Below are 26,480 nucleotides of genomic sequence, written 5' to 3' on the forward strand. Positions count from 1 at the left end.
TTTGGTGTAGAATCCCATCTTATATCTTATATAATTTTTGTATCTTAACAATTTTCTTCATTTTCTTATGAGAATTTTTATATCATTGTACTACCTCTAGGTTCATGTTTGCCTCATATTTTTTAAGTACTTAATTAAAAATCACCTATCAAATTCTGTTAAAATGATACTCTGGATATATAGATCTCTGTGTGAAAGGAAAAATGCTTCCAATTCTCAGCAGATGGTCCATTTATCTCAGGCAATATTAAATATAACAATATTTTAGTACTGAAATTATATAGACAACTTTTAGGATAATTTTTAACAAAGTTGCAGGAGTATTAGTATAATTTCACATCAAAATTAAGAAAAAGGAACACACTCTTGGGAGAAAATTGTAATCCAGTTCATTACCACTATTAAGTTTCTTAAATGAATTGATAGACATATTTTTAAACATACTCTCCTCTAAATTAGTTTCTAATTCAGATAATTCACTCTATGAATGTTTTAAAAATCTTAACCAATCACATAAAAATCATGTGAAAATATATCATTCCCAGGATTCAAGATGCCAAAGCAAGAATGGTGATAAGGAGGGAATGGCCAGGATTATGTAAGTGGGAGAGATGCTCTTGCATCACTATATTAGTTTCCTGTCGCTGCTGTGACAAATTACCACAAAGTTAATAACTTAAGACAAAATACATTTATTATCTTACTTACCATCTGAAAGAAAGAAATATAAATGGGCTTCACTAGACTAAAATTAAGGTGTTAGCATGACTGCATTCCTTTCTAGAGGCTCTAGAAGAATCTGCTATCTTGCCTTTTCCAGCTGCTAGAAGCTACCCACATTCCTTGATTTGTGAGGTCCCCCTGCATCTTCAAAGCCAGCAATAGCCAGTTGAGTCTATTTCACAATCCTCACTTCGACTCTGCCTCAATCATCACATCTCCTTCTCTGACTCTCCTGGCTCCCTCTTTCACTTTAAGAGCCCCTTGGGCCCAACAGATCATCCAGGATAATCTCCCCATCTCAAGATCCTTAATTTACTCATATCTGCAAAGTTTCTTTCTCACAGATTCAAGGGATTAGGACCTGGAAATCTTTGGGGGACCATTATTCTGCTACCACATCAGATACAGTGTTATTACTTCCTCGTCTATATTATCTTAGACCTAACTGGTCATACTTATTTTCTTCCAAGTAGTCATTATATCAATGATTCAGGAATTGAGTCTTCAAATATCATTTATTTGGCTTTTCGGACCTTGAGAGAACAATCTTTCTGATGTCAGTTCCCACTTTTAGTGGCAGCCCCACTCCCACCCCCAACCCCTGCCCCAGGACTCCCATCAGGTTCTTATCTTTCTGTGAGTAAAATGGGAAGGACAGGATCACTAGGAGCACGGGCAGAGTGTTCACCCGTTTCTTTCTCTCCAGGGCTGCTGAATCAGTCATGGCAGCCACAAGGAAGCAGAATTCACATAGAAAACCCAGACTAACCACAAGAATACTCCATGCAGCTAAGGAACATTCTGCACAGGCAATAATTAGCTCTGGTATACCCTGGAACCTCATAACTTTGAGGTTTAGAGGCCGGTTCCAGTGAATGCATTACAGATAGAGACTGTGTTCTGGAAATACACCTGGCCTTCTCTAACTATTTAATGCATCTTCTCTTCTCCTTAGACCCTAAGTGGGGCACTCTTCTCTAATCATGTGTAAGCCATAAGGCCACAGAAAAGTGTTCTTCATAATCACAAATACCTACAATAATGTCACGTGAGCAGGTGACACAGAAGTTGCTCTGAAGCAGCACGAGGTTCCCTTTTGAAATTGCTTTCACATATTGTGCTATAATATACTGAAGAACCTAAACAGTGGTAGTTTTTGGTCATTTGAGGTTTTACACAATTTTTAGAAGAAGTAAAACATCTCTCAGTATCAAGCCCAGTAAACTAGTTAAAAATAAAGCTGAGTTTTGGGACAGAATCTAACTGTGGCATGAAAAAGATGGTACTCATTTTATCCTGTGGCTTTAAAAACAGTTCCAAAAGGAGTTTAAGATACCATTTGAACAACTGTGGTATCATTTGGAAAAAAGGAATAAACATCCCTGGGTGATTACTTTGAAGGACAGCACTCACATAGGCATGGGAATTTGGGTTTATTAAGAACTGCCATTTTAATGTTTCTGCTGCTCTGCTCCATATGAATTAATTTTTATGGTTTTTAGCTTGTGGTTTCAGTCTAAGATGACAAATATGATGAATAAAATTTTTATCAACCATTTGACTGACTAAGACATTACCAGGCATGTCTGACTTTATAGCATTTCATAAAATGTGCAAGGCAGCTATACTCAACACAGCAAGAATTTGGATAAATGTCCTCTCTAGTTCCCAACTTTTGCCCGGAATTTGATCACATAAGAATTTAATTAGATAAATGATATAACACGTTGCTAATCATTTAATGTAAAAGCACAAAGGGCATTTCTAGAATATGCAATTTTCTTTCTGATATAAATAACAAACCCGAGATTTTAAATTCCAACATTATGGCCCTCTAGTTATATGGCTCATGCATACTGAGGCTGCAATTTTAAACAGGTTGGGAGTCCCCTGAGAACTTGGAAAACTAAAAAATAAAATTGCCAGCTGCTGGTTAAATTATAAAATCCCAACAGAAAAGATTGGCTTTTCAGGATAGCAACAGTTGACATGGAACTAACAGAATGTATAATTGTATCCAAACAAAGAATGTCAGAATGCTTTGGTGGATCAACAGGATTGGGGAAAAGAGGTTATTCATCAGTTAAAACATCCAAACCTGAGAGGCAGAGGCTAACCTTGGCATTGCCCATCCAAGCACTGACCAGGAGAATGGGGGCTGCAGCACAGACTGTGGGACAGGTTTATCTCTGCTGTGGTCAGATCATCTCAGCCTCAGACCATTAAACATTCAAGTTGTTCAACTAACTCCTTTTATCTAAATCCATAATAAATAAGGAGTGAATGATCAGAAGTCTCCAGTATCTTTTTGTATCCTCAGTGATTATAATTAGCATTATGGAATTAAAATTCATTCTGATATAACAGTTTTAAATATTATACGTACACCTGCGAGATGAATCTGTTCTCAATGCACCTACTGGATGTGTTTCTAGGACTGAAACACTGAACTATTACTACCATCTACGGCTGAACAAATACCAAGTGAAAGCAGCTCAAGGCCTGGGGGAGTTGAAGATTCACAGCGGAGCAGCTCACATGGCGCAAAATGATATAAGCTGAATTGAAAAGTAAGGGAAGGCAAGAGGAGGGTTAGTAGAGGGAAAAGGAGAGATTTTGTGAGGTCAAAGAACAGGTGTTACAGGTGTAACTGAGTAATTCAGACTCTAATTCCTTTCCAACAGTTTGGACCCTACAGAAATGTGTGAGAAAACATAGGAACAACTATTTGTACAGCCTTCTCCGAATTCAATTAATTCAGTAGGAACCCAGCTAATTTACTTAAAGACTGAAGTTTGACAAATTAAAGGCCAAGGTGTTTGAAGCCTGGGAATAGATTCACTGCCCTCAAAAACATCTCTTAATGTGAAGTGAGTAGATCAATCGAATGCCCTTTATCAGTCATTTCCTATTAAATTAGTAAAGAAGGAATAAGTAATGCCATCACCTGTGTAGGTTGTAACCTCCAGAATGGTAATTATCTAAATAAGAACCTCAGTAAACACTGAAAGGAAAAAAGACCTCAGCAAATTTCAAAGTAGTGCTTGGTATAGACCTGAGAAATCTTATCGCAGATCCACATGACAAAAAGTAGTCTTTTAGAAGATTTTTACTTCATTTCACTGTGATCATATGTGGTATATCTAAATCATGGGAGGAGACTGGATATAATAATGGCCTCTCAAGCAGGAAGAATGCTATCCCTTTTCCAATAACTCAATCTACCGTTTAATTATCATATAAAGCAACAAAAATAATTTACTTGGGGAGTGGCTTACAGTTATATAGCAAGATTCTTCTAGAAATATTTTTTTCCTAAAATATTCTAGGTTCCATATTAACGTATTAAATATTTTCGAATGTGCTGGAAAGGTACCAGCAATGAGTGGCTCAAAAGCATATGTCTTGCCTTTCAGTATAGCTTTGGTCCACTTTCCTAAGTCAATTCTGCAAACAAGTGGTAATAGAAAAAATAGACGATGGGTTTTGCTCAACCTGTTTCAAAGAAAATCACATTCGTTTGGACTTGGTTCAAGAGATTCAGTCAAAGCAAAAGCTTTCTGGTGATAACACTCTTCTGGAATAAGATCATCAACACATACACACACGATCTTTAAGCTTCTAAAGCAGGATGAAGCCTCTGACGATTAGGAGCTTGACTACTCTGTAAAAAGCTAGAAATAACTAAAACTACCATTATCTTTATAAATAGAAGACGCACTTACCTATCTAAGCTGGCTAAAGTGCAATCTTTATTTCTAGGAGAATAAAATACTCACAGGTACTCTAAATTTCTCTGATTCCATTAACTACTTCCCAGTGTTTTAAAGGTTTTGTCATTTCAGCTTTTAATAGGTCTAATGCTATGAATCTCAGTTTATTTTTCTGGAAACTTGCATATTTATATACTTCAGTTTAAAAAACTTCATTATTAGAAATGCTATTTTTTTTCCAACAGCATTGTCATGTTATAACAGTATTAATAAAATGGTTTTCTGGGAATTCAATTTGTCTATCAAGTATATCCTATGTGCAAAGTGCTTCTGTAAGCACTGTGAAGCACACTGTGGTGCTGAATGATCTCCACTTTTCATACTTAATTCCTGTTTTAAAACAAGATAAAGTATGAGTAATCAATGTAAAATGCTTTATATTTTATAAAACTCTACAAAAATAAAAGGAATTAGTCCTTTTGTTAAATATGGATCCATACAGATATATAAATGAACAACTATAATATCTTAATTGATTGGAAGAGATAAGATTGTTAATATGGCCATCCCTCTCAAGGTGATCTATGAATTCAACGCAATTTAAATCAAAATCCCAGCAGGCTTTTTTGAAGAAACTGACAAGTTAATTCTAAAATTTATATAAAAGTACAAAAGATATAGAATAAAATATATTTAGAAGAAATTACATAAATTCAACCCTTACTATATAGCTAAAGTAATCAAGGCACCCTGGTATTGGTGTAAAGATAAAGAGATTAAAGACACAATAGACACAACCAAGGCACCAAGTCAATTCAATGGAAAAATCAGTCTTTCCAACAAATGGTGCTGAAATAACTGAATCTCCCGATGGAAAAAGTAAATCTCAACCTGCACCTTGTGATACATACCAGAATTAATTTAAGAAGGATCATAAACCTAAATGTAAAAAACAGAAATATGAGATTTTTAGAGGAAAAAAAGAAGACAATGTATTTGTGACATTGGGCCAGGCAAAGACCTTTCAGGACATTAGAAACACTGACTCTAAAAGAAAAATATCGATAAAATGCACTTCATCAAAATCAGTAAGTTCTACATCAAAAGACACCATTAAGAAATGAGTATCAAGCCACAGACTAGGAAAAATATTTGCAATATGTATCTGGCAAAGTACTCATATTCAGGATATACACAGAACCAGTACAAATCAGCTTTAAAATACCCAAACAACAGTAACAAAAAGTAATATTTGCAAAAGATTGGACACTTCACAAAAGATACATGAATGTCAAGAAACTCATCTGTCCTCAAATCCTTAGTCATTAAGAAACACAAATTAAAAATACAGTGAGATAGCATTTCATATCAACTAGAATAGCTACAATCAAAAGACTAATACAGTTGACCATTGAACAACAGGGGTTTAAACTGTGGGTCAGTTTTATGTGGAGGGTTAGTGACCCTAACCCCTTCATTGTTCATCAATTGTAGAACAAATTTTGGTGGTGATATGGGAACAATTGGACCCCTCATAAATAGCTGCTGGGAGAGGAAAATGAAAAAATCACTCTGGAGATCTGTTGAATAGATTTTCATCAAGTTAACATATATGTATCTATGATTCAGCAATTACATTCTTAGGTATTCATCCAAGAGAAATGAAATCATATGTCTATGGAAAAAAAACCTTCCATAAGATTTTTCAGATTACTCTTATGCATAATAGCTAAAAACAGGAAACAACCCAATTGTCTATCAACTAGAGAATAAACAAATTGTGCTATATTTATATGAAATACTATTCAAGAATAAAAAGGAATGCACTCATGATATGTGCAATAACAAGGATAAATAAACTCATCATGTTGAGTGAGTGATGCCAGACTAAAATTCTCTCTCTCTTCCCCCATACTAACAATGGTATGAAGTCCAAAAACAGACAAAGTTAATCTATGGTGACAGAAATTTTAAAAAACAGATGTTGGAGAGAGGAGGGGTAAGGATGGAATTTGGCTGGATATAGCATGGGAGAATTTTCTAGGACTATGGAAATATTCTATATCGTGTTTTAGTTAGTGATTAAATGGGCACATACAATTTTGAAAATGCATTGAACTAGACACTTAAGATTGTTATGGTGTTTTGTATATCAAAAAATTTATAGTACCATTTTGTTACTACAAATATATCAGCAATTTTCATAAACCTAAAAAACCAACAGAGACCATTCCAACATAAGACTAATAACCTAAATTGGAAGTCACAAATACTCTGGTTACACAAGAGTTTTCTGTATGTTGTTCCATAGCAGCAGTTTGAGTAACACCCTACAATAACAAGCTTATATAACAAAATGAACTTAACTTAGGATATATATAAGCCAACTTCCCAAATGAGCAGTAATGTCAAAAGAAGCAATTTTTAACTATAAACATGTATTAGTAGGTTTCCTGGAGTGGTTTCCACTTAATTTCTGGATTATCAGTTTTAAAAGCACATATCAGTAATATCTTTTTGCCTTACTACACACCTTGATTAATACTCCAACAAAAGAAACAACAGTGTTTAAGTTCCTGGAGTGCAACCAAAGTATTCATCAATTCATTTTACTTTAATTTCCTTTTGTAGGAGTCAGGGAACCAGCGAACCATCTGAATAAGCTCTAAATTGTTAAACTGTATCTTCCTCATAGTCAGTGTTTTCCTACAATTTCTAGAATCAAAAAAAAAAAAAAAAAAGGTTGATCCAAGCTACACTGTTCTGGAGTGATGGTTTACATTCCCCATATTGCCAAATGACCTAAATATTAAGTTTTCTATAATGCAGTTACTTTTTAAAATGCATACTTTCAGACTGATATACTGACATAAAAGAGCCCAAGAAGTCACTGTTAAACTTTGCATGCTTCAGCGGGCTCTGATTCTAGGCTTTGCTCCTAATAATTGCTTTCACACACAATTGATCCTGGAAGAGTTCTTTATGCCTCTTATTATCCCAAAGTCAATTGACTTATTAGTTTATAACAGATTCCCAATTAAAGTTAAACCAGCAACCTGAAACCAACAATGCTAGATTGGTTTACTGTGCAGCTGCTATCAGTAATAACATTTTAAATATTTCAGGGTACTCGAATTATGGGGAACACAAAACTAAAAAAATAATCTCTTTAAAATAATCAAGAAATGTTAAATTGATCTATACCTCTTCCCAAAGAACATACAGAAATTATTTTTAGCAGTAATTTTGCTTATATTTTTATTTTCCTATTTGTAAAGTTGACTTCTGAATACATTTTATTTTTAAAGCAATCACCAGGTGAACTCTATTACTAAAGAGGTCATTTATTACGGTATTAAGGTATTTATTCTTCTAATTTAATATTTCCTTTACAATAAAGTATTAACTTTTTACATATATATAGTATACATTTATATTTACTGGGGGGAAATCTCAACAATGTGATTGCACTTTGGTAACAGAATCTAAGCTAATTCTTGTATTGAAAAGTATCAAGAAATTGCTAATTCAAAAATAAGTTATGGTTTATGATCCATATATAATTTTGAAATTGAGCTTTTTAGAAACAAAATAAAGCATGCTTTTCTAGAAACAATTCTATAACACTAGCTAAAATATTTTAAATGGTGTCACTGCTACTATTTTTAAGGAAATTTGTATTAAGCTATTTTTGTGGACTGGCATTGGGACAAGAAGAAGTTGAAGGTTTGGGTAGCAGGAACACAGCTAGAATGTAGCAGGAACATAGCAGGAGAGAAGATGACCCTGATTCCTTTGGAGGTGGCAATTTTGTCAGGAGGGTGAGAGGATGATTTAATGTTTTAATTCTCTGTATTTGCACGAACAAAACAATTTTCTAAGCCAGCCACTCTAGATCTCAACCTAGGGTTGAAAAAGGCAGGTGAAATCAGGGACATTTGGGGATACCAGCTATAAATATGCCCATTTTCACATGTAGGAGCTGTCTGATCACCACCAGTTAAGTTCTCATAATGCAGTGAATACCTACATATCAGATTTGTCATCATTTCTAGTGTGTTTATGTTCCTTTTCCAAACAACTGTAATCAAAAGTTTTCATGGCATCTGGATATGTTCAGTTAAACATACAAGAACAAATGAAGGGAGTATCATATAAAATATCAGGAATCATCACGACCTCTAATACTAGCTTACTCTATAAAGGAATAGAAAACAAAGCAAGAATTTGAAGCTACCACCAAACCAAACAATTTATAGGACAGTTTTCAGGTTCCAAAATCATTCCCAGTATATTGCTTCATTTTCATTTTGATCACTATAATAAGCCTAAAAGACAAATAGTGTAGAGGCTATTATCTCTATTTTTGCCAAATAAAGAAACCAAGAGATTAGAGTTTGCTCAAAGTCACAAGGCAAGTACTTGGTAGAGCCACAAATAAGTTTTTTGAGACCTAAACTAGTCCACACTGCTACAGCAGATGAAGTTATACAAACCTGCATCTACATGAGATTATGTATAAAAACAATAGTAGGATTCTGGTCCCATGATTTTCACTCCTTGATGTTATACGCATTAAATATGTTATGTTACATGGCAAAAAGGACTTTGTAAATGCAATTAAGATTACTAATTAGCTGACCTCAAAACAGGTAAATAATCCTGAATCTTTGTATCACCACTGCCCCTTCATGGAGACTCTCTTATAATACTCAAAATAATGTTTTTAACTGTGACTTGACTTGGAAATAGTCCATGTATAATATATTTTCTTGATAAATCTCAACGATTTTAACCATGTAAATCTCATGTGGAATCCTGCTTGCTTTGGCCACGAGCTGATTTTAGTCATAAATGTTACTTTGAAAATAAGTACAAACTGACCTAGTAGTCTTATACCCTAAAATCATTAATGTCTATTTCTTAATTCATCTGAACAAACTGAGTCATTCTGTAGGAAACCATATAGTTCTACATTAATTCTTAAAACATGTTTGTATATCTATTTCTTGTATTTAATTTAAAAGTATTCCCTGAATGGAAAGTTTTTGTTGTTGTTGTTGTTTTTCTGGCATTTTTTTCCCCCAAAGAGGGGACAGTATAAAAGTCAATTATTTAAAATGCAAACAGAATTATTTTATTTTAAAATCTTTAGCCCAACATGAACTTAATTTTTACCCATTTAGATACATAAGAGATAACAGTTTTCTGAATACTAAGTACTGACCACAGAGACCACCAGTCATGAATAAGCAGATTAAAAAATCTTCATGCTGTAAACTTCCCTATATACCATATTCACAGTTGAGGCCTCTAAAGCAAAATGTGAAATGAAAATAACCTAAAGTATTTTAGAAGTTTCTATTATAGCTTATAAATCAGGACACAACTCACAGTCAATATTCAGAGTAGAGAGTAAGTGCACCTAAGTGGAAAGAATATAAAGGAAGCAAAGACCTCCTGTTGCATTAGGAGACATTGAAGGCTATTCTACTGCAGATGATACTACAGATTGTTTATGTGCCCTCAGAATCCACATGTTGAAACCTCATCCCCAATATGATGGTATTTGGAAGTAGGGTCTTTGGGTGGTGATTAGGTCACGAGGGTGGAGGCCTCATGAGTACTGTTAGTGCCCTTACAAAAAAAGCCTCAGAGAGCTCCCTTGCCATGTTGATCACATAAGGTCACAGTGAAAACTGGCCACCTATGACTCAGGAAGTAGGCTCTTACCAGACGCAGAATCTGCTGGCACATTGATCTTGGACTTTCTAGCCTCTAGTACTGTAGAAACAAATTTCTGTCTTTTATAATCCACCCAGTCTATGGTATTTTTATTATAGTAGCCCTAATGGATAAGACAGTTAAATACCCCCCGAAATACAAATAAAGCCAGAAACATAACCAAGATTCATTTAGCATAAATTCAAGAATTGCTAGACTTTGTTGATCAGCCAATTTGTCAGATCCATCCAGGTTCCCATCCCCTCCTTATACCATTCTCCTCGGGAATGTGTCCCAATGTAACTGCCCCCTTTACAGTAATAGCCACAACCACAATTAAGAAAATAATAATAGATAATGTTTATTGAGGTTTATATTGTGCCAAGATCTATAAGCACATTACATGGATTATATCTTTTAATCGTTACAACAGCCCTATTAGATTCCTACTACTTTATCCATAGTCTACAAGCTAGACAAACTGCAGAAGGCTTCAGAGCTACTGACGGTTTGATCCAGGATCCAACTCCCAGTCTATCTGATTCCATTCTCTTAACAACACATTATATTAATATACCTGTAAGTTATATCTCAGTTAAAAGACTGAAGTCTTCTTGATAAATATTGCACCAAAAAGTAAAATAATAATTAAATGAGAAAAAAAATTGATTGGATAAAAATCAATTTTATCCAATCAAAAAAATGAATGGATAAACCCCATTCTTTTACCAGCTAATTTTTTATCATAATGTGTGCCATGCATTATGCTATGGCACTGGAAAGACTACAGTGTCATCATCATCATTATCATCATATCCATCACAGGACAAAAATATTGTTCTAAGCATTTAACCTGCATTAAATCCTCACAATAATCCTAGGAGTCAGGCTATATTATTACTATTCCCATTTTATTTATTTATTTATTTTTGAAAACTAAGGTTAGTCATCTATTGAAACTGAAAACTCCTGACTCCTGAACCTGGGAGCTTTATCTTGTTTTATGTTTCCTTTTCCACTTTGTGGTTATCACACTGTATACAGATTACTGTAATATGTTTCATTTTGCATAAACATGGAACTCTTCACAAACATTTTAATGCTATATATAATGTGAATAAATTAGAAAATATTCTAATGTATTATATGATACATAACCTTATTTTCTAACAGTTTTTTTTAAGTAGTGTTGGAACATACCCAACCATTTGGTTGGAGAAACAAAGGGCGATTCTTGTGAACTTAATTATGATACCAAAAGCAGAATTCATAAAGGAAAATATGGATTATTTTACAAAATAAATTTGTTTTACCTTTTGCATATTAAACATAATAAATATAAAGATAAATGAAACTTGAGACAACATACTTGCAACATGTAAGTCACTTCCTTAATGTTTTTAAACAGTTAGGCTTGACATAAGCACCCTACATAAAAATGAAATCCACTCCTGAAATCCCTACCCTCTCCTTTTAACCTACAAGACAATTTCCTTAGTTTATTCTCTGTTCCACTTCATTAGAATGTAAGCTCTATGTGAGCAAGAATTTCTGTCTGTTTTGTTCACCGTCTGTAATTGCAACACCCAGAACAGTTCTTGGCATCCATCTCTACTTAATAAAATGTTGTTGAATAAATTATAAAACTAGGTGGTATGATCTACTTTATGGTTAAAAACATTACTTTGAGATATTTATTTATTGAAACAAGTCTCTAAATATAGACACCAAAGTGTTACCATTACAACTTTTCTTCAATGAGTATATACTTCAGGTTAAAAAATAATTAAAACTAAAACAAGGATGAGGAAGTAACTGTCCCTCAAAAAAAAAAAAAAGCCAAGGTTTCTTTCTTATCACATAAGATAGAGCAAAGCATTAGACTTTATCGTTTTTATTCTACATAATCCTTTGCCGTTGTATTCCTTTTTTAGAAAGACATGTCATCTTCAGAGCTTTTAGACTAGAAGTTGAAATCACACAATTACTGGGGTCACAAGCATACAAATTGTTTTAGAACCACCTAGGCATTTAAGAAAGGTAGAAGTCTAGTTGCCCAAAGGGAAATAAAAAGCAGTTTACAGTGACATAAAGACGGTCATTACACAAACAACTCTAAACAGAGCTGTTTCGGAGGCTCTTGGCTCCTGGGCAGACACAGTGCCCAGGTGCTGTCTTTTCCCCTCTGCCAAGTACATCTGGGTTCAGCAGGTGTGACTGCGTGGTGGGAGGAGGGAAAGAAGTCATGGTTGGAGGAAAGTTATCACTGGTGGTGCTCATGGGAGTGATCACCAAGGCACTGGGACAATTAGCAGATCAAAGGGCTACCTGTAGCTCCTCCACCTGACAATGAAAAACCACCAAGTGCTTTCATTTTGTTGCATATACATTTCTTGTCAACTCCTGATAATAAAATGATAGTCTGAAGCTTACTGTCTATCTTGCATATACAATTACAACTATTTTATTGTAATTTGATAATTTAAGGTAAAACCCGAATCTTGATTTTAAAGTGTTTATACATTAGACAGAGATGAAAACAAGTTGGTAATTTATTTAGTCAGCTCTTAGAGTTTGCCTCTACTTAAGTATTTATTGCTTTCTAAAAGTGTATCACTTGTGCCATAAATCACACGTCAATGCATCAGTGCAAGTAGATAAGAATTTATTAAATTAGTTAATGGGTCTATTAAAGGAACATATTTTTTGTTTTAACCAGAGGAAGATTTATACACCAGCAGAGTTGTTTTCGTTCATGTTTTCCACTCCTTCATGCATGCAAAAACTCAGCCAACAAATATTGAATGCCTACTGTGTACAAGGCATCATGTTTGGAGCTGGATATATCCATTAGGGAATAAAACAGATGTTCTTCCAGCCCCCATGGAGCTTGCAAGAATACATTACAAACAAGAGAGAAAATAAGATAATATGCAAGAATACATTACAAACAAGAGAGAAAATAAGATAATAAGCAAGTGATTATATAAATGTGATTTTCGAAAAATGCGTAATTTCAAAAAAGAACAGTAATAGAAGCTAGTGACAGGGGTATATTGTTTGTATCTATGTGTATGTTGATGCCTCAGTACTTGGAGAAGGTGATCACAAAGATTCTCTGAGGTTTTGCAGTTTAAGCTGAGGAATGATCTGGGAGCAGAAAATGGCAACATATAGAAGGAGATAGCTATAAATAAATAAAGAAATAGGAAAAATACAGAAATAGAGACAGATGATGGTTTCAAGAAGATAGTGAATACTTCAAAGGCCCCAAAAGAAATAATATGCAAAAAAGGTAAGGATAAGAATTTGTACATTGTATTGTTATTTAGCTGATACGTACATGATATTAAAATAACAATTTACAGTGAAGAAATCAGGTTATTCTGAGATTCTGTGGGCAGAGAATACATCATACAGCAGTAATGGTCATCATTCTGAATGCAGAATGAAGAAAAATATAAAGTAAAACTCCAGTGAAGGCTAATGTAAAACAAAATCATGAAATAAAAATGACATAGATAAGTATTACTTGGAAAAAGGTGGTCTGATAGAAAAAATTAACCAGCAAATCAATAGATTAAAAATTAAGATTGTATTTGCAAAATTAAAAAGTACAGACTAATGTGTGTGGTGTTATTTTAGGGAAGCACATCCATGGAATTCCCTGTTGAGGTTTTGGCAAGCCTGTTGCATAAATATGTAGGCTACTTGGACAGATTCCAAATGACACAACTAAAATGATGAAAGGAATGGCTTACAAGGACAGATTAAAGGAAAAATATGTACAACTTTAGCATCTCAGAAACTAAAGAAGAAACATTATGGTTTACAAATATTTGAAACATGTAAATTGAGGAAAAAGAATTCTTTGTGTACAAGGTTGCATAATTACGAGCATATTGAAAAGAAAAAAAAAAAAAACAAAACTTCCCCTAGTGATAATGTTGTTTTCCAGTAAGAACCATTTGGACAAATAATCCAAGATGGGCAAGGATTAAGGCCACCAAGCAGATATAGACATTCCCAGTAACCTAAACTCTGCAGACCTCAAAATACATAGAGGCCTATCTGAATAGGACAAAGTAGGACATCTTCCCATTACCCAGCTATGCTTTGAATTTAGAAGGGATCTTTCCTCGGATTTAAGGCTTTTCTCTGCAATTGTGCTAAAGTGAAAAGAGTCCTGGACTTGGGTCTACAAAACCTAGTTTTGAGTGTTTATCACTGGGAATAGAATTATTCTGTCTATAGCTTCATCTGTCAATGGGGATAATAATAATCCACTAGGTTTTTGTGAGGTTTAAAAGAGCTGTTGCATAGGAAAACATATTTTATGTGCTTGAAAGCATCGCTCTTAGTGAATATATCAATTATCATAATGAGCTCAATGTGTCAAAAGGTGTAGGATGAAGACTGCCAAAGTGCATGATGCCTGGGACTAGGCTATTACATCTGTCTTCCTGCTCTAGAGAAAATCAGCTCTCCTCTGAGTTACTGTCTACCCTGCAGCTCTCTTAATTGGTTACCGTTTTCTCTCCCATAGCTTATAGAGATGTGGCAGGAGTCCCTCTTGTTCTTCAGTGCAACTTCCTGAATATTCTCTCCTTCTGCTCAAAAAAAAAAAAACAACAGCAAAAAAACCCTACCCAGTTTTAATTTCATGCCATAGATCTCTATTCCCCAATACTACCCCCCATTATAGTTATTTCTTCATCTCTGTACCTCTCTCACTCCTTAAAGATTTCTGTTCCTGGTTCACTATCATTCGCTCCAACATTTCTCTTGGTATAATTTTTTGGGGAATTTCAATACCCACATAAATATTTTTTCCATGTGTTTTGACTCACCTCTTCCAATGATCTTGTCTTCTACCCTCCTTCAACCATAACTTACTCCCAAATTTATAATTATCAGTATCTGTAATTATAGTCTAATTACCGCAATGCCCCCATCACCTTACTCCTCATACCATCACTTTCTTTCTTGCTCATTCCCTTTTGGACCCACAACTCAACCTTTCAAATTCACCAGGGTTTCCAGTGGATCCTATTACTTCTTGACAGAACTCCAGTTTTCTCATGGCCAATGAGGGGAAAGGGACAGTGGAAATTACCTTAGTTTGAGATTTAAAGAAGCAAAAATAATGAAAGCACGTGGGCTGAAAAATTCAAAAATGGTTGAATACATCTTGAAATGGATAACCACAAAGACCAGGTTGGTAAAGAAGAGAGATAAGAAGAACTGAAAATCAGAGCAATGACAAGAGTGGGTTTACTGGGAATGAAGGGCAAGGAGAGGTAGAAAGACAGAAAATTCTGGCAAGAAATGGGAAGTCTGAGAAATTTAAAGTACTAGTAAATGAGCAAATCATGCGATGAGAAAGTCTAATGAACAGCATTGCCAGTAGGTACCTAAGAATGGAGCTGGGAATCATTTGTGTTGGGAACTTCCAGGAAGTTTAACACCAGAATATTAAAAGGGTCACAAGTTTTTAAGGGAACAAATAATAGAGAAGAAACAAGGTTCTGAAGCCTTTGAGGAAGTTCAGGATGTTGTGATGGTTAGTAATTGGCTCCAGAGAGGAAAGGAGATGTTACAGGCTGATGGCAGGAAAGTGTGAATGTTGTACTAAGAGGCAGTTAGAATAGTTTCCGAAAAAGCAAGTGGTACACCAACTCCTTCTTCTCATCTTGTGGGTCCAAGAACTGAGAAAAAAGCACCAACTATAACTACCTAAAGCAAAGTGGTATAGCAGAAAAGAGTAAAAGATAAGCTGGAATCACAGTCAAGTTCAAACTCTGTCACTGGTTGCTTGAATTATAGGACATGTTGAATTATAATTGATGTGACTTTTTCAAACCTCAGGTTCCTTGTCTGTTAAATGAGATTAAGAATGCCTTTTCTGCTTATGCTTCCTAGAAGAGACATGGGAAATGCTGAAGAAATTTTAACTATTGTTTTTATTATTATTATTTTAGGGGAATAAATATAATAAAGCATGTAGAGGTCCATTTCAACTATAAAATACCATACAGATGTACAGAAGAAGATATTAACAAGGTGATCTCATATGATGGAATTTTCATTATTTTGTAAAATACTTAATGTTAATCCAATTCTAGTTTTAAAAAATAAATATCTTGGTTAAATAACTCTTAAAAGAAACCAGAAGATATAATTTTCTAGCTGATACGGTTTGAGACCATCTGGTGCTTTTGTTTGGCTCAAATTTCTTAATGGGGTTACACAGAAATAAAATTAAATGAGGATGGAATGTAAAGCAAATAAAATACCTTCATCAAACTAGCAGAAATAAAAACCTAGTTAACCTTTAAAATCACTATGTCCTACATTATGTATCTGTTAACCTTTAAAATCACTTTTTCCTACATAACGTATCTGAAAATTATAAAGTATGCTCTTACATATCATACTGAATAACAGTGAAGCAATGGAATCCTAGAAAACCAAAATAAATTATAAAAATCATGTTGAAATAAAATTGAATGGCAACGTTTTGAATCCCTTCCCGAGTACTCCTCTTCTTTTTCCTGTCTTCACTATTCATACTAGTGATGCATTTTTCTGAAAGACACATTAACTCTTTCTGACCAAACAGAGCATACTACACTCTTTATTTCTGAATGTGAAAAGAAAAGATGTATTGACACTTTACCAAATTAAATTTGAAAATTTTAAAAATTTTGTCCCAAGAAAATAAATATAATTTACCCCTTCCAAAATATCTACTTGTTAAATAGAAATTGGATATGATGTGTGTGTTTTACAAATAAGAAAATCATTTAACAAAATATGTCCATGACATACAGGATGTGTCACTCACTGAAATACAGCATAGTTCAGTAGTTAAGAGAGCAGGCTCTAGATTTAAACTGGATCCTATTTCTAACAAGCTACTTAGTAGATTATTTATTTGGGAGAGTACTTAACCTCTCTGTATCTCTTTTCTCATTCATATGTAAATAATAATAGTACCTGCCTCATAGAATCAGAGTGAGAATCAAAGATGGTACTTAGAACAGGGGAACACATAACATGCACTAAATAAATACTATACTTACTAACTATACTTAAGAAAGACATCCTAATGAATGCTCCTTGTTAAGTTATCTAGCAAGATGCTTAAATAGACATGGTGGCACTCCCCAAATAAAGAGAAGAAAGGAAAAAACAAACTGATGTCTGAAAAATTATTGTTTCTAGATCAAAATTAAAGTTAGCTGGAAATGTTAGCACCTTGTATCTAACAAAGAAATTGATCACTCAGAGGTAGTTTTTCTTTTAACTGAAGATGCACAGCAAACACAGCACTTCTTGTCATGCCTGCATGTTAATATTATGTGTTTAGCAATGCTCTTGCAGGAGTATTGAGAAATATTTTCAAAGTAGTTCACTCTATAACATATATTGTAAAAAAAAAAAAAAGTTAATGTAACAAAGCGAGAAACAAAGCTTTTAAATTTCCTGGGACTACTTTGGACTTATCTTTTATAACATACTGCTGTTTAAAATATGTGGGTATCTCTCACAGAACACTGACGGGGGTGGGGGTGGGGAGTGGATAGCTCCATTCATTTGGATATATATTGAGCGTTTCGGTTTTGTTGTTGCTGTTGCATAGTTGTGTTGTTTGTTTTGCCTTGCACTGCTCTAAGCCCTGGCTCTGTAGGAAGTACAACATATGACACAAGAATTTATAAATAAATATGAAAGCATTTTGAATGGTAATTTGCATTTTGTTTGCCTATAGACAATTTCAAAATGGTGTTGACAATACAAAAGTTAAACTATAGAAAGAAAAAAGATGAATAAACAAACAGGAAAAAGTGTGTGGATAAAATTAGAGTTCAATTAGCATTTGGAGCCAAACATGTGGGGGGAGAAGGGTATCGGAGATGTAAGCAAAGATAAGACTGATGCCTATAATTGGGAGACTGCTCTATGCTACTGGGAGGGATTCACCAATTTATTTCAAATAAGAATATTCTCCAATGTTCCCACTTGACTGTCCCAGTCTTTTCTGCCCAAGGGTAATGAGCCCGTTTGACCTGGGCTGTCTTCATATGATCTCCAGTAGCAGTAAAAAGTAAATGGTCATCCTGACCTCAGTACAAGAAGAGACTTAAGAGGAATATTGTGCATTCCCAAAATAAATGTCTTCATCAAATACCACGCATAAAAAAGAATGCATGGTGTCCTAACCCATTCAGAGACCGCTTTCAATCATGCACAAAATCATTTAACAAAAAGAGATTAAAACCTTGGCCTTTCCGTCTGTGGGCTGTTATTACTATATTAAATTAGTTTTAAAGAGACTGATCAGTTTGATACAGACCTGTTTTAGAAAACAGAAAAAAGTAAAGCTTAGATCTAGAGTCAATTTTCTTTCTCCATAGTAACAATCACATTCAAAAGTGCTTTAGTACTCAAAAAGCCTTCACTTAAATTCTTGAACTTAAATCCTCCATTCTACTTCATGCACTATTAAATCTTCTGTTGAACAAATCCTACCCAGCTTCTATCAGCATAATAATGCATATTTTAAAACAAAATAGTAGTACATTTTCTTCTAAAATATTACCAAATAATTACAGGGCATCTTATCTGCATTCTGAGATCTATTCCTTTTCTACAAAATTGAGTCCTCTGTTTTGTAATTTGTACCTTCATTTATTACTTTAGGAGGAAAATCAATAAAAAATGTATAACAACATATTATCTGAAATGATGGGAAAATAAAGTTTCAAACAAGTACATTCTTCAGATATGTCTCTTTCACCTTTAAACAGGTTTTTCAAGCTTAAACATTTTGGACAAAATCTCTTCAATAATGCACATATTTCACTGCCTTTGTATCCCCCAAATGTTGAACATATTTCAGTGAGTCTTTGTCTAGGATGCAAGATCAATACTGGTATCAAATACAAGCATAATCTCTCACAGGGTAACGCCTTTTGGCCTTTAAACATAGCCCCTCTCCCACCCCAAATAATGTTTTTTTCTAGTTTTTTACACTGTAAGGTAGCTCTACTTTTACATATACTTTTTCAATCTCCTCTTTGTCTAACAGCTGCCAGGCTTTATTGCTCTGATTAAGTCTGACCTATTACCTCATATGTCTTTAATTTTTTGAATTCAGTTTATAGAGAGCCCAGGAACTTAAAAACCAAGAGAAATAGACTTTTCTATATGATTTAAGGCCGAAATGCATTATCTAATTTAGGTGGTCAGGAGTTTTTGATGTTTTCTCCTAGGTTCTCAGCTCTGTGCTACAGGCAAAGCAAGATACTTCTCTACAAGTGGGGTGGATATAAGTTATTGCCCAGTTGATAGTTTTAGGCAGGATACTGTGATCATATCAAGGTGTAAAATCCTGAGTTGCTCCATAATTCAGATCCTAATTTATTTCTGTTTATGTTTTAAACCTCAGGATTTAGTAGTAGAGGCTTTAGATTGTCATTTGTTTTTCCTCACAAGAAAGCAAATTGCAAATGCCACAGTGTTTTGGAGACTTGCAACCTTTTAATAATGATGACAGAATTTTATAGTGGATGCTGTGCCCTAGCTGCTATCCAGCAAGGAAATGTTGGGAGGGGGGTTATTTAAGGAGGACTGTGACACAGAAAGGATACCACTGGAGACAGACTGCTTGACACGATATCAGCGACTTTATAAAAAACAGAGAGAACGTGTAGAAATGGTGTAACGGTGAATCTGTAACACTGTTTTAAGGGCTATATCAGCAGATGCTAGAACTAACTTTTGAGGAATGGTTCTCAGTTGAGGATCAATTAGAAACAAATAATGTCAAGTCACTGAAAGCTATTGAAACACAATAGGCACGTATATAAGGAATAATAACTGGCTTAAATGGGTAATGACAAAACTTTATCATGTCATTTAGTCTCTTTTGGCCAGTGACTTAAGTTAGAAACTTACAAGTTTTAGGAACCATACACTTTACCACTGTGACAGAAAAGGATAAGCTGTAATCTCTTCCAGTACTTTAGATCTATACACGTAAATAGTTGAATATACATCCATGTAAATCAATACAACAAGTACTTACTTCTATGTATAAAATTTACAGCTGGTATGGAGAGTAAGCTTAAAAGTATGCCAAACATTTCAGTAATAACTGTTTTACTACAAGCTCCCCATAGCTCTATGTGCATTTCCTTGGAAGTTACTCAGGAACCCCCTGAGAAATAATGGCTCAACCTAGACATATAGTTATTTGTGTGTGGCAGTTAGAGCAACTCTGCTTCCAAGTTAAAATCCTGTGGTACAAGCAGCACGTCCTTACAACTCACCCTCCCTCTCTTTCTCAGGGGAGCACTGAAAACTTTAATAATATCAGTTTCACAGAGAGTAGAAAGTCACTTTATGTGGATTTGCAGATTAACATTTACTACTTTACTTCCCCCGCCCGCCACCCAACATCTTTCCTTTAAAAGATCTCCATTGATTATCCTGACACCTGCTGGCAAGGGCATAGTCGATGATCCTAGTCTACTTTTCCCTTCAACAATTCCCCCAAAGCAAAGACTGTTTAGAGGTATTTTCAGTAACAATTAAGTGGTAATTCATTCAGTGTAAGTATTTATAGTACTTAATTTTTAGCATTATCACACAACCATGAGAAAATTTTCAATAATCCATTTCACGTAGCCAACAACTTAAGTCTTTATATATAACTACATGTTTGCTTTGATTAACCAAAAGATATTGTAATCATTATATGGGCTGTGATTTAAAAAACAAAAACAAAAACATGCTAGACATCTTCCTTAAAAGACAGGTAAGAATTAAGTAATAGGAATGGCTTGGCTTTGGTTTTCTACTATTTTTTTTCATCATAATAACATCAGTTTGCAAACTACTTAGGAAATAAACTCAAACTCATATAAACTCATAGGAGTAAACTGATTAGCCTGAGAGAAGCCATACCATTAATTACATATTTGCAAAATTTGCTGTTTGTTTCTCAGTACCCAAGTGTTCTGACTTACTCTGATTTGAACTGAGTTCTGAAACCCACACTGTTTTTCGTGGGTTTATTTGGCAAGGAATATAATGAACCTACATCATAAATGATACTCAAATCTATTGGCGCCTGCAAGTACGTTCAATAAACAACAACTACAGGCCATCCCATTATTCAAAACCCTTCAAAAGATGAAAAGTTCTAAAAATAAATTACCTAATTAAAGTTTTTATCTTAATCAGTGAAATTACGAGTGTGGACTACTAATTTAGAGTCTAAAAACTGTCAAACTTATACTTTGTAATGGTTTTGAGCAACCAAGCTTTTTTAGTCTAGTCATGTATATGGTATCCTCATTTTGTGAGAAGGAAAAATCGTATGTATCTAACAAGAAAGGAAAATTTTATGAAAATATTTATTAAAAATACCCTATATCCTGAATACATGTTTTATATAAACACTGATCTTAAGATATTTGAGAAAAATACAAGAGAGTTTTAATTTAGAGAAGAGTTCAGAAGTAAAATACATTTGCCTGGTTTTGAAGATCTTTGTAAATTCAAGACTGCAGAGGGGAGAACAGACCATTTCCATTTTTTAACCCTTAATTTGTATTATTATAAATGTTTTCCCCAAACAATATAAATTTAAAACAAAAATACATTTCAATTCTAAGAAAATATTTCACAAATAATTAGAAAAAACTTTTTTAGGACCAGAAGGGAAAAAATGTGTTTTGTATCATAACAGTGGTCAGGGCTTTCTTTGCATTAGTGTCAAACTGTACCAGCAGGATATTTTATCTTCAATTACTTATTATTTTTAATTCAGTATTTCCAAATTATTTTTTTAATGTTTCACCTGGAATCTGCAGCTGGCATTGATTGTTAAAGTATAAAATTAATGATCATGTAAATCAAGTAATGAAGACACTAATGTGTAATAATTTTTTTAAAGTACAGTAACCTGTTATTTCAGCATCGATATTGCTATACTAATCATAGAAGCATGGGTGTTTTTACCTCGAGTGAGACTGTTCAGGTACTAACTGATCCCCATGTAGAATTAACTAAAAATCACCATTGATTAAAAAAGGAAATGTGAATGCCAATGATTCATAGTATTTAGGACATGTCTAGACATTTTTAAACAGTGCCATTTGCTTAAAGACTTCAGACACAAACTGCAAGCACAGGGACAGATTGCATAAGATGTCACGTGCTTGCTGCAACTGTATGCATGTAATTGGATTTTTTAGAGCAACCCATAACAATGAATAATTTAAGAGTTAATGAAATATTCAATCTGACTGATCCACTGGTTTAATTTTAAAATAAAAACGACTAAGAAAAGGAATTACATGTCCTTATCAAATCCCAGTCATTAATATGCGTAAATTGCAACCCACACGGGGAAACACCAATTTATAAAACGTATACATTAGACAAATGATATCTGGGGAGGTGGGGTGGGAGAGGTGCAAGGTAAATTCTCATCGTTAACACTGGCCTCAGTAAGTTTGCTCAAAGTTTAATTGTTTGGAGATGTCACGCAAGCTGTACTCTGCCTTTCTGCAGAGCTGAGGGAGAATAAATTAGAAAGGTGCAAGTTTAACAAAAAGAGCTCGTGGAAAATGGTCCATTTCTTTCCTATCCCTCTCCTCACAGGCCGTCTGGACAAAAAGAGAATCTACGGAAGAATGTGGAGTACACACTGCCCAGCATTGTCTAGGAGACGGAAAGAGAGCCCAGGCAACACACCAAGAGTAAGCTGTGTCCTGGGCGTGTGTATCTTTGGACAGCAGAGCTTCCGGCTGCAGCGAGACGGGACTCACCGCGCCCGAGGGCTCCAGCAACCAGACCTAGGGAGGCTAGCGCGGCACACAGGTTAGATATACTTTCTCCTCCTCCACCTGCGCCGCCCTCCGCCTGGGTGCCAGGAGTGATGATGGAGGCGATGGTGTCAAGGAGTAGGTGCCTGTGAGTGGGTGAGTGTGTGTTTTCGGTTTGGGGTGGGAACGGAGGCGGAGAAAGGAGGAGGGGAGGGGAATGCCTGCCGTTCTCCCTCTCCTTTCCTGCTGAGGGATCAAAGTGCAGAAGGAATCCAGATGGGGAATGAAAGAAAGGAGAAATATCGGTAGTGGAAGCACTGTCTTTTTCGTATAGCTGGGGCAGTCCGCAGTGCAACTACAGAGCCATTACCATTCCTTAACCTTCAGTGGAGTGGCTGGCTGCCTGTCTGATAACTGGAAGGGCACATAGTAAACGCGGGCGAGGCACACACCTACTCGCAGGGGGAAATAGCCACATTCTGGGGGAGGGAGGGAGGCCGAGGAAAGGTGAGGCCTGGATAGCTACTGATAGGGCACCGAGGGCATCTGGCCAGGAACACCCGGCTTCTTAGGCAAATAGTAGCCCAAGAGTTCACAATTTTCCTGTGAAACAAATAGACGGATGGGTGCGTGGATGAATGGTGTAGAATATTCATTCAGCGTCTAATCTCAAATGGATTTGAGTCAATGCATTTTTTAATCCAGCCACATTTTTTAAGAGGCATAGCATTTTAAACCCTGTAGTGCACTCAGCTCTCCACTTGAAGCAGCCTGCGGAGGGTTTCATTACCCACTGAACGCATAGAAGGAGCCGCCTGTATATGTGGGCGCAGAAGGGACTCGGGTCCGCCTCGAGCAACCTACCCAGAGTCCCTGCAGCTCCCCCTGCCCTTTCCAGGCGCCAACTTCAACGCCAACGCGAGCTTAGATGGAACCAAGACCAAGGCTTGTATCGACAGGCCATCCTTCCCAGGGACCTGGAAGCCAACTACGCAACTCAGCAGGAGACTCTTCAAAGTCCTGTGTTTTTGGGTTTTTTTTTTTTTTTTAACAGACTGGTTTATTTCATGCAATTCATGAAAACCACCGCCAGACCACCTCTTACAACTTTTCCGCTCTTGGGCGGGGGCGCCAGGGTTGTCTCGCAACGCAAGATTCCCTATTACCAAGAGTTAGGCTCCTACCAGGAGGGTATGCTGAGCAAAGCTTGAGGCCCTTTGGGCTACAGGAAGGGCGGGTTCCTGGGTTTTTTCCTGCTATTGGTGCTGCGCCTCCAGGATGGGGAGATGGGAGAAAGCCAAACTGACTTATCAGACCCGTCTCCACCGCACCCATCGCCCAAACTCCCAGCACCGGGTTCGGATTTGCAAACTGCTTGGCGTGGGCCGGGCACCAGAGCACAGCACCCTGGAGGCGGACGGCCCTAAGGCACTCTTCCCCTTTCCACTCCTCCACTCCCGGGGCACGCTCGCTTCCCTCGCTCCCCAGCGAAAGCCCCGTCTGGAGCCGGGAGCCGGCATCACCCACACTGCCCAGGGAGGGTTCGCGTGGCTACCCGGGGGCCAAGTAAGCCGTGGAAGATGTTTTCCCTCCCGCCTCCCCTGCATCCCCGTCCTTCCTCGATCTCATCTGGGTACCCCACACCCTCTTCCCGGCTCAGCCCCGCATACTCCTCTCTGACTTTGCGAGCACTTTTCCTGGGCACACAGGGCAGGGCGCAGCCTCCTCTGTGCCGCCCACGGCGCTCGCCACACCGGGAGCGCCCGGGGTACCTCCTCCAGCCCCCTGCGCAGCGTTTCCCAGGGGACTCTCTGCCTGTCCCGCAACCGGCGCCCGGGGCCGTCGCCTCACCTTTGCAGAACTGAGGGACACCAAGGCTGAGCCCAACCAGGAGCCAAGCAGCCACCGAGCGCTTCATGATCCGTCTCTCGGACGTGACCCCGCTGGTCAGGGGTCCTAGTGGAGGGTAGTGTCGCTGAGGCTGCACCGCAGGGCAGCGGCAGACCCCGCCCCGACAGAGGATTCAAGAAGATGTCTTTTTCCTGCAGCGTCTCCTTAAACAAATTCTTGGAGAGAGCAAGAAAGAGTGGCGACCAAAGAGAGGAATCTTTCTTCCCCTTTTGCCTGCGCTCCGGGGCGCTGGGAGGTGGGCGAGCTCCGGGGAGTCGCCAGCGGGCTCAGCCTCCTCTGCGGGTGGGTCCCAGACGAGGCGCAGCGGGCGGGGCCGGGCGCCGGCGGCGGCTCGGGGTCACCCGCGCTGGCGGACCCGCAGACTGTGTGCTCTGCTCGCGCCGCCGCGGCCGGCTGCGGGGCTTCTGACTTAAGAGAACAATGAAGCGTGAGCAGGCGGGGAGCGAGGGAGCGAGCCGAGAGCGCACTGTGTACAAACAGAGGCGGCGTGCGTGTGAGCTTGAGCCTCGCAGGCGCCCGCCCGCCCCGCGCGCCCCTCCTTCCTATTCCCTCCAGCAGCCTCCCCCTCTTTCTCGCCCCCCCACCACTACCCCCCAGAGGTGGCTCCTTCTGCTGGAAGAGAAAAGGGAGACAACTGCAGCCACACCCTGGCACCTGCCACCACCTCTGAAGTTCCTACAGTGCCTGTACCTTCTGCACACACGCCAGAGACTCCGGGGTTAAGGGAAGCAACCCTTGGTGTCTGAGATTCTCTTGGTTTCCAGCACTGACTTTATAATTAACCACGTCAAGGAATCCCCTGAAGTCCCGTTCTCTGCATAGCCAGAAAAAGAAGTTAAGAGATTTTGAAAAGTGGCTCTTGGGGCACAAAGCTGCCCGAGAGACAGAACGCTGCAAAGTGAATTGTCCCGGATTCCAGGAAATGCAACCTAGTCAGCAGCCAGCCTCTAATCAGCTAAGACAGGGCTGCTCTGCTGCTGTTCTGGCTGCACTTTGGTTGGCTCTAGGGTTGGGGAGAGAGCCCTGTGGGCTCCTCTGTCCACCGGGGCAAAAAGGTGAAGGCACAGGGCAAGCCAGTGGGAGGCATACATCTCCTCAAGGAGGACATCTGTTTCAGATGAGAAATAGCGGGGCGAGTTTGGGGACCGTGCAAGAAAATAAAAGGCAAAGACAGATTCTTGAAGCATCACCATGGTAGATCAAATTTCGCTGCTACCCACCAAAAGCAATATAAATTGACTGGCTTTTTGCAGTCAAAGTGGCTGAACCAAACTACAGCCCATGGCTTACAATAGTGTTTTCTCCTCTGTTTTCCATTTAAAATATTTGCTTAGGGTACATGGATTCAGCTCTGGCAGTTGCAGGTACCAAAATAAAAACAGCCTTTTTTTTTTTTTTTCTTCCTTCTAGAGAGGGAGGTAGGGAGAGAGACAGAAACACCAGCAAAGAAACATTGAAGGAAACATTCTTGAAGGCAAAGATTTGAAAGGAGAATGTACTAAGAAAAAGATAGCAGAGGACAATTGGTCATGCAATTCATCTCCTTTTGCCTCCTTGACTCCTTTAA

At 37.3% G+C, this 26,480-nt stretch overlaps 1 protein-coding gene across 3 annotated transcripts in view; it reads right to left on the reverse strand.

Annotated features, from left to right (window-relative positions):
• The window catches only part of EDIL3 (EGF like repeats and discoidin domains 3), a 429,794-nt gene extending 403,602 nt beyond the window's left edge, over positions 1-26,192 (reverse strand). Inside the window, exon 1 of one of the 3 annotated variants that reach the window (XM_019929732.3) lies at positions 24,854-26,192. In XM_019929732.3, the coding sequence (XP_019785291.1) occupies positions 24,854-24,920 (67 nt within the window). In that variant the 5' untranslated portion in view covers positions 24,921-26,192. The remainder of the gene's footprint in view (positions 1-24,853) is intronic. The other 2 variants (XM_073802274.1, XM_019929733.3) reach the window with 2 other exon arrangements.
• Between the last annotated feature and the right edge of the window lie 288 nt (positions 26,193-26,480).

The sequence above is a fragment of the Tursiops truncatus genome, chromosome 3, assembly GCF_011762595.2.
Source record: "Tursiops truncatus isolate mTurTru1 chromosome 3, mTurTru1.mat.Y, whole genome shotgun sequence".
NCBI classification, from domain to species: domain Eukaryota; kingdom Metazoa; phylum Chordata; class Mammalia; order Artiodactyla; family Delphinidae; genus Tursiops; species Tursiops truncatus.